The sequence below is a fragment of the Macaca fascicularis genome, chromosome 8 (genome assembly GCF_037993035.2).
Source record: "Macaca fascicularis isolate 582-1 chromosome 8, T2T-MFA8v1.1".
NCBI classification, from domain to species: domain Eukaryota; kingdom Metazoa; phylum Chordata; class Mammalia; order Primates; family Cercopithecidae; genus Macaca; species Macaca fascicularis.
The window spans coordinates 25,314,663-25,324,021 of record NC_088382.1 but is presented as its reverse complement, the minus strand read 5'-3'; the positions used below and the strand labels follow the sequence as shown (position 1 = coordinate 25,324,021).

The window sequence follows — 9,359 nt, the reverse complement described above, 5'->3', positions numbered from 1 at the left end:
AAAGGCTTTTGCAGGGTGCTGGGAGGAAGTCTCTGACTCTTCCTTTCTGTTACCTGCAGCGATTACAGTAACTCACACAGGAGGCACCTGGCTAACACGAGCCAGGAGAAAAAGGCGTAGAACAGCCTGACACCATAAATGTAGGGCATCAGGCCCAGGGTGAGGACAGGATATAAAACAGGAAGGGGCAAGAGTGGGGACGGGAGAGCTCTAGTCACTGCCTCTGGGAGACCTGAAATCTCTATTTTGTTTGAAAATAGACTCAGGTAGAGAAAAAGGACATGAATATTTATTGAGTGCCTGCTGGTTCTGGCCTTGTGCGTGGCCTTGTGCAGTATTCATCTATAACAGCCCATGAATCCTCACCCAAACCCTGGAAGGTAGGTATCATCCCCATTTGTGTCGGATGAGGAATAGGAGGCTCAGAAAGGTTAGGTAGTTTGTCCAAGGACACAGAACCAGGAACTGGCCAGCATGGACCGAGAGCTTAAGTTTCAGACTCAATCCTTGCTCTCTCTCCTCTGCTGCCTCCGGGAGGAAGGAGGGAGCACCAGTAGAGGCTGCAGTTCTCACACTTCCTGCCCCGGCGGCCCAGCAGGCACCAAGAGAAGCCAGCCCCTACCCACAGACCCTCCCCACCTACCTTGGGAGGATGCATCAGTGGATGAGATTAAGACATAAATACAAAAATAAATAGCAGGGCCAAGTCCCCAGCAGCAAGGATGTGCCATCTCCATGCTGCAGGAAGGTTCACTGTGCCATTTACAGCTGCTATGGGAGGAAGCCCTGGGGGACCTGGGACAATGGCTGCCAAAGGCTGGAGTGGGTGGGCTCAGTGGGCCCCTTCTGGGTCTCACAGATTCAAGAACAAAATGTCTGGAGCAGGCAGCAGCCGTGGGCACAGGCACCGTCCTCCTCCATCTGCTCATTTTACCGGTGTTTGTGATCCAAGAGGGATTCAAAATCGGGGGAACATACAAGTTTGTGCTTCACGTGTCCCAGGACTGTCATCTCCCCTGTCCTACTGTCTCCAAGGCCCACGGACACCAGCTCCTGCCAATGGACAGAGACAGTGATGAGAACCACCACCACGTGCCCAGCGTGTAGAGCTGTGAATGGGGACATGATACTCCCAGAAACCCCCTCCCTTATTTAGCACTGGCTCTTCAATCCTCCTCCACTCCTTAAAGGGTCCCTCCCTTGCCCTAAGGAGGCTCTTACCTGCAAGAAGGAGCAGGCTGTTCCCATGGTCACGTCCAGAGTCACCTTGCCCAGGAGGAGTTGCACCCTTCCAGACTTGCGGATGAGTAGCTTGCCAACCTGACCCTCTGTCAGGTCAGCCAGGGTACAAGCATTCTCTGCCAGCTTGGCTTCCTGCGCAGAAAACCAGAAGATGGACACTGGGCTAGGAGCTCTTTCCTCCATCTTTCATGAACCCCCTTCTACTCCCTAAGAGTAAGGCACAGCAAAGGTCAGAATGAGCTCCCCAAAGAGTGCCTTCTCCTAGGGCTGTCGGCTATGGTTAAAATACAAAACCCATAGCAAACAAATACATAAACGGACAAAATATCAGTAACTGCTGAAGCTGAGTTCTGGTACATGGCAGTTTATGTTCTCATTTTTTTTTGAGACAAGGTCTGACTGTGTCACCCAGATTGGGGTGTGGTGGCGCGATCTTGGCTCACTGCAACCTCTGCTTCCTGGGCTCAAGCCATCCCCCCACCTTAGCCTCCCAAGTAGCAGGGACTACAGGCACACGCCACCATGCCTGGCTAGTTTTTGTATTAGCCATGGTGCCACCATGTTGCCCAGGCCAGTCCCGATCTCCTGGGCTCAAGTGATCCTCCCGTCTTGCCCTTCCAAAGTGCTAGGATTAGAGGCATGAGCCACCGCACCTGGCCATATGTTCTCTCATTTGTTTTTTTTTTTTTTTTTTTTTTTGAGACGGAGTCTCGCTCTGTCACCCAGGCTGGAGTACTGTGGCCGGATCTCAGCTCACTGCAAGCTCCGCCTCCCGGGTTCCCGCCATTCTCCTGCCTCAGCCTCCCGAGTAGCTGGGACTACAGGCACCCACCACCTCACCCGGCTAGTTTTTTGTTTTTTTTTAGTAGAGACGGGGTTTCACCGTGTTAGCCAGGATGGTCTCAATCTCCTGACCTCGTGATCCGCCCGTCCCAGCCTCCCAAAGTGCTGGGATTACAGGCTTGAGCCACCGCGCCCGGCCTGTTCTCTCATTTGTATGTCTTTGAAATATTTCCTTATAAGAAGTGAACACACATCCCTGCAACACACACACACAATTGGGGTTGGAGGTACAAAGACCCATGGCTCTTGCAGGCATCAAGAAAAACCACCCATTATTGTCCCATTTCAGCCAGGGTGGCACGGCTTTGCTTCCCACTACAGGTCACCACTTCCCCTCTTAGTCCCCGACTCTATCCCACAGGCCTCTGCCTGAGCATACCCGGTCTTTCTCCTGCTTGATGAGCATCATCTGTCCATCCTCACCCTGCACCTCTGTCTTGATGGGCTTGATGTCCTGGGTGGGCGGCTGGCCAGGGAGGGTGTCTGGCAGCTGCAGAAACAGCAGTTCCTCCTCCTTGGTGAGGCTCAGCTCCCTGAGCAGCTCTGCCACGGATACATCCTTTGGGAGGCCTGGGGTCTTCCTGGCTGCTTTGGGGGGAGCCTTCATCTTGGCCTCTTCCTCATCTCGTGGCTCCTCTTTCACTGCCCGGGTGATAGAAATGGAATGCTATCACATGACCACCCTCCATACTAGCTCACTGTTACCAGCCCTTTGCCCCCGTCTGCTCCACTGTCACTCAGCCAGGGAGTGGGAAGGGGGCACTGGTTATAGAGAGGGGCAAGAGACAACATGTTTAAATCTCGCCTGACTTATCTAAAAAGCGACATCTGAGGCTGGGCCCACCGCTCCATGCCAACACAGGAACCCTCTGCGAGGGAGAATCGGGCATCTTTGTTCAGCTCATGTATCTTACAGCCGGGATGGGAGGACCTGCTCATGAGCAGCAGTCAGGGACACATGCAAAGGATGCCTGATGCACAGGATTCCTGGGGAGCAGCCATGGAATTGGAGATGAGAAGTTAACTGACAAGAGTACCTTTCACAGCAGGTACGTCCACCTCCATGTCTTCTTCCTTGGGGCCAGTCAGCCAAGGTTTAACATCTGGTTCGTCATTTTCTTCCTTAAAAAGCCACCCCGAGTGAGCCAGCGGCAGCTGCACAGGCATATTTCGAGTGTCGTTCCTCAGCCCGGGGTCATCGAGGAACTGCCAAAAAGAGTCTGGGTCATCCAGCCTGCTAGCACATGCACCTGGATCAAAGTCTGCTTTAGTCCCTTTCTAACCAAAGATTCCTGCTGCTCCCCAGGATTCCAGGACATCAGTGAGCTCTTCTGCCCCTCACCTGGCTCCCCAGAAGCCCTGTTCTACAGCCACAAGGAAGCCCCTTCCCCACAGCCTCCTGGTACCCACATCGTCCTTCTCCAGCATGCGCAAGATCTGTTTAGTTTCTTCGTCTGTCTCTCTCTTCTCTTTTTTGATGTTGATGATATGAGAAGGTCCCATGTCTGATACATCCACTGTCTTATCCCAGTTCCCTGTGGGAAATCACCCAGGTCACTAGGGATCAATAAGGAAGATGCCAACAGCAAGGAAAACTGAACTGGGAGCGGGGAAATTCCACTGCTCTCGCCCTTCTCTTGGGCAGTCTGAACTGAAATTCACTGATTCCTTCCTTGTACCTTTTTTCTTCATCATTTCGGCTGGGCCCTGCTCAAAGATGGAGTGAGACTGGATCACTTCTGGGCGGCCTCGTCCTCGTCCATGCCCCTCTCGCTGTCGGTCTCTGTCCCTTTCACGCTTCTCCTTCTTGACAGTTACTTCTTCCTTGGGCCTGGAAAAAAGAATGGATTAAGGGAAACCACTCACTCACTGTGTCTCCAAAAACTGGCCTTACTCTCCCATACCACTTCACTCCAAGACAGCGGAGAGTTTGAGCCAATAATTACACCATGAGAAGCAGAATCCAATCCTAATTCTAGCACTTTTCTCACTTCCTTGATGAGGCAGGATTTTTTCAGTTTGCTTTACTTTACGTTCTTGTCCAAAAATGTAGATTTTTGTTTGCATTGGGACTGAAAGCAGGAAGGCAGAAATGCAAAGGAACTTCAGGGAAAGCGTGATACATCTTTGTTTAAACTATTGGCTCTCAACTCGGGCCATCAAAGAGAATCACTCCATTCTACTGCCAACAAGTTAAATCACAATTTCTAGAGATGGAACCCTAGACACCAGTATTTTTTTTTTTTAAAGCTTAAACATTAGAATCACCTAGGAGCCAGGGTTGAAAATCACTAGTGAAAAGAACTAAAGATATAAATTTAAATTTTGGAGCCACAAACCTACTTATTTCTCCCCAAAGCCCCAAATTCAGAGCAAGTAAATAAGGGGCAAGTATTCAGAAGGACTAGCTACTTACTCTTCCTTGATCTTCCGACTGATGATATTTGGGGTGAAGGTTTTCTGAAAGCAAAATACAGGAGTCACTGATGTGTTAGGTCCTGATCCCAAAGTACAGAGGAAAATAAAAACTCCCAACGGGCATCTTCTACAGACCACGGCCACCATGACTCTCTTTGGCACATTCCACAGTGCTGTCAGTTTTCTAGATACACGTGTGCCTGAAAAGGAGGAACGTCATGGTGTGGTGGCAGTGGAGTTATGCATAGAAGAAAGGGGCACCAAAAACCATTTTTAACCAGCAGCCTTAGGAAAGAAGATCCTGAAAGAAGGTCCTCTGGGACTTCTAAAAGCAAAGGAATTTCTCTGGTCTCACCTCTTATCTTCAAACTGCTATAGAGACCAGTCAGTATCATGGGGGAACATCTCTAGCAGCAAGGCCTAAGTAGGGAAGGCCACAGATCTGCCAATACTCTCAATCACTGTTGGCAGTGTTTTTCCATATTTTCCAAGGCAAAGTTAGGTTTCTAAAGACTGCTTTATGTCCAGGCGTGGTGGCTCACGCCTGTAATCGCAGCACTTTGGGAGGCCAAGGCAGGTGGATCATGAGGTCAGGAGTTCAAGATCAGCCTGGCCAAGATGGTGAAACCCCGTCTCTACTAAAAACTACAAAAATTAGCCAGGTGCGGTGGCAGGCCTCTGTAATCCCAGCTACTCGGGAGGCTGAGGGAGGAGAATCGCTTGAACCCCAGGAGGTGGAGGTTGCAGTGAGCTGAGATGGTGCCTCTGTGCTACAGCCTGGGCGACAGAAAGAGACTCTGTTAAAAACAAAACAAACAAACAAAAAAAACTGCTTTATTTGGCCGGGAGCGGTGGCTCACGCCTGTAATCCCAGCACTTTGGGAGGCCGAGGTGGGTGGATCACAAGGTCAGGGGTTCAAGAACAGCCTGGCCAACATGGTGAAACCTTGTGTCTACTAAAAATACAAAAATCAGCTGGACATGGTGGCGGGCACCTGTAATCCCAGCTACTCAGGAGGCTGAGGCAGGAGAATCACTCAAACCCGGGAGGCAGAGGTTGCAGTGAGCCAAGATCATGCCATTACACTCCAGTTTGGGGGACTAGGGCGAGACTTCGTCTCAAAAAAAAAACCCAAAAACCTGCTTTATTCTTCTGTCATCCTGACACCACCCCTTTCTGGGCTACTCTTGACATCCACAGTCATATACACATGGGACAGCCCACAGAGCCTCGAATGCCATGCCTAGGATTCATGATACTCTAGATAACAAGTTTGCACACTGAGATGGTGAATTCTGAACGCTCTAAGACTGTGAAGTTTATGCCTGCCTGGCTTTCATGGGTTTCTTAAAAATGTCCAAACACACAATAAGAGTAAATAAACACTGTTCAAATTACTTTTGAACGACTTTAACTTATTAGGATTCTCTGTCTTTCAACCACCTCTGGGACTCATTTCAACATTTTGTACTCAGTACCTAGATTTGAAGATAGGACAGGCTCCCTAGAATTTAAAGAGGGGTAGGCTTGAGGCCCAACGACACTCCTGACACATAGTAGGCCCTACACAAACATCAGTTGAATGCCGGGGCTTGGAATTCAAGGTAGTTGAGTTTCTTTAGAAACGCGCCGTTGGATACCTTCTTGACTCCCCCGAGGGTGAGGTCCCTGGAACGGATGGAGGGAAGGCGGCCGGGGGTGAGGGGAGGCGCCGGCCGCCGCCCGATGAGCCCCCGGGCCCCAGTCAGGAGGGGTCGGGGCCCTCCCGGAGTGCTGGGCTCGCCGGCGGCGTTTCCTTCCGACATGTTGCCTGGGAGAGAAGGGGGGACGAGATTACCAGAGTGGACTGACACGCGGACCCTGGCGGAACCCAACCCCCTTGCTTTCCGGTCCCCCAGTCGGTGCGTCCCTCCAGTGGCCTCTCAGCTCCTCCCCTCCCACGTGGCGAGATTCCCGGGACCACCCAGGTGAGAGCCTTTGGCTCGCGACACGCCCTCTCTCCAGGAACCCCGCCCAGGAACCAGGCAGGGACGCACCCGGGCCGCGGCTCCACACCGCGCGTCACCACTTCACCTGCGACGCGACCCGCTGCCAGCTTTAGGTCTCCGCACCGGGCGGAAGTCTGCGTGGCACCGCCTGGGCGCTGCCATCTTGGCACGGGCCGGATGTGACGTTTCGGGGGCGGGACTGGGCCACAGTATTTATCAGGCGGCGCTTCGCTCCCCTCCGCCTTCTCTTCCCGGTTCTTCCCGGAGTCGGGAAAAGCTGGGTTGAGAGGGCGAAAAAGGATGAGGGAACCGGTCTGGGCTACGCTATGTGGCGGTGCTCGGGGGTCTTGGCCCCCGGGCGGTGGCGTGGAGGTGCCGAGATCAGGGTCGCGGGTCTTGTCGGCCGCCAAGCCGCAATGTGAGGCTTCGCCTCGGCGGAGCCCCTGGGAGCTTGGGGGTAGCTGCTCGGGATGGGACGAGGGGCGCGGCACAGAGAGCGAGACCTGGACTTAGAGTCGGGGAGTCTTGGGCCGTGCCGAGCCCTGTCTGCGGGTTCTCCATGGTGACCTTGGAGTGGTCACTACCTCCGGGCAGCGACCTCGCCCACTCTCGGGGACCCCTTCCCTGTGCTCCTGGTGGAGTCCTGGGGTGAGGCTGTGAGGGCAGCGTTGGAACAGCCGCAGTGGACCAACTGGTGCCCAGTCACACCCGCTTGGGATCACGAAGGCGGTGGCCCTCGGGTGCGCTCTTGGTCAAAGCCTGGACAGAATCGGAATACCAAGTTTGCTCTACTGCTGGAGGAATTTAAAGAACTTTTATTGACTCCAGCGTTTGTGATATAAAAAGTGTCGTTTAATGTTATCTCCCATCCCCCCAGACCGTATAAAAACATTATTACGGGGAGTTTGAGGAAAGGAAATCGTTTCTACCAGAATGCCACGTAGAGTACTACTATTAAAAATTTTGTAATGTGTCTAGTAGTCTTCACAGAGTTGTATCACAATTTCGTATCCTTTTTCTTTTCTTTTTTTGAGGCGAGGTTTCTGCATACTGCAACCTCTGCCTCCCAGCCTCAAGCCATGCTCCCACCTCAGCCTCCCAAGTAGCTGGGACTCTAAATACATGCCACCACGCCCGGCTAATTTTTTTTTTCTTTTTTCTTTTTCTTTTTCTTTTTTCTTTTTTTTTTTTTTTTGTATTTTTGGTAGAGACGGGATTTCACTGTGTTGCTCACACTGGTCTTGAACTCCTGAGCTCGAGTGATGCCACCCGCCTCGGCCTCCCAATGTGCTGGGGTTACAGGCGTCAGCCACTGCGCCTGGCCTGTATCCTGCTTTTTCAAATAACATTTCTCTGTTACGGCATCAAAGACTGCATAGTTCTCCAGTGGCTGTATCATGATTTAAGTATTTCCCTGATTGTTTCTTTTTTCCCTGTTTTAAATAATGCTGTAGTGAATATCTGGTACATTCGACGTGCTTTTTTTCAATTTTGTTTTGGTTTTTGTTTTCTTTCGGATTATATTCCTGGGATAGATTTCCCGTCCTGGGATAACTGGCCAAAAGAAGGTGGGTTTTTTTTTTGTTTTTTGTTTTTTTTTTTTTTTTTTTTTTTTTTAAAGTAAATATTTGGGATGGGCTTGGTGGCTTACGCTTGTAATCCCAGTGCTTTGGGAGGCGGAGGTGGGAGGATCGCTTGAAAGGCTCAGCAGTTCGAGATTGCAGTGAGCTACGATCCAGCCCCCACACTCCAGCCTGGGTGACACAGCAAGACCCTATCTCTAAAAACATTTTTTAAATTAAACTTTTTATTTTGAGAACATGGTAGATTCATGTAGAGTTATAAGAAACCATGTAGAGAGATCCCAAGTATTGTTTATTCATTTTCCCCCAGTAGTAACATCTTGCCATCAGAATATTGACATTGGTGCAGTCAAGATACAAGAAGTTACCATCACAAGGATTCCTCTAGCTGCCCTTTTATAGCCACACTTCCCTCCCCCCACCTCCTCCCACCACTAATCTGTTTTCCATTTCTGCCATTTTGGTATTTCAAAAGTGTTATATAAATGGAATCGTACAGTATGTGACTTCTTGGGATTGCTTTTTTCACTCGGCATTGTTCCCCGGAGATCATCCAAGTTGTTGCGTGTATCAATAGTTCGTTCCCTTTTATTGCAAAGTATTCATGGTTTGTTTAACCATTCACCCTCTGAAAGACATCTGGGTGGTTTTCCGTGTGGGGTTATTATGGATAAAGCTGCTGTGAAAATACATGTACAAGATTTTGTGTGAACATAAGTTTTTATTTCTCTGGGATAATTGCCCATGAGTGCAATCATTGGGTCATGTGGTAGTTGTATCTTAGTTTTACAAGAAACTGCCAAGCTGTTTTCCACAGTGGCTGTACCATTTTGTACGTGCACATTTTATGGTTCTTCATTCATATTGCTAAATTGCTTTCAAAAAGGATTGTGCGGCCGGGCCTGGTGGCTCACACCAGTAATCCCAGCACTTTGGAAGGCCAAGGTGGGCAGATCACTTGAGGTCAGGAGTTCCAGACCAGCTGGCCAACATGGCGAAACCCCGTCTCTACTAAAAATACAAAAATTAGCTGGGTGTGATGGTGCATGCCCATAATTCCAGCTACTTGGGAGGCTGAGGCACGAGAATCGCTTGAACCGGGGAGGCGGAGGTTGCAGTGAGCTGAGATCACGCCGTTGCACTCCAACCTGGGCGACAGGGGGACAGTCTGTCTCAAAACACCAAAAACAAACAAACTCCACAAAAAAAAATAAAAAAGATTGTGCTGAAATACATCAACACTAAGAATGTGTGTATATACAATAATCAAATGTATACACATAT

At 50.4% G+C, this 9,359-nt stretch overlaps 1 protein-coding gene across 2 annotated transcripts; it reads right to left on the bottom strand.

Moving 5' to 3' along the window:
- Positions 1 to 267: 267 nt before the first annotated feature.
- Positions 268 to 6,662, bottom strand: POLR3D (RNA polymerase III subunit D). Of its 2 annotated transcripts, none has more exons than XM_005562782.5 (9): positions 6,541 to 6,662; positions 6,145 to 6,314; positions 4,502 to 4,545; positions 3,765 to 3,916; positions 3,496 to 3,620; positions 3,123 to 3,291; positions 2,465 to 2,727; positions 1,222 to 1,374; positions 268 to 1,053 (listed from the first exon to the last, which is right to left on the bottom strand). In XM_005562782.5, exons 2-9 carry the CDS (start codon positions 6,307 to 6,309, stop codon positions 931 to 933), a joined length of 1,194 nt encoding a protein of 397 aa, XP_005562839.1. In that variant the 5' UTR covers positions 6,310 to 6,314; positions 6,541 to 6,662; the 3' UTR covers positions 268 to 930. The 2 variants fall into 2 exon arrangements, with proteins under 2 accessions (XP_005562839.1, XP_005562840.1); XM_005562783.5 differs by having other exon boundaries at positions 6,578 to 6,662.
- Between the last annotated feature and the right edge of the window lie 2,697 nt (positions 6,663 to 9,359).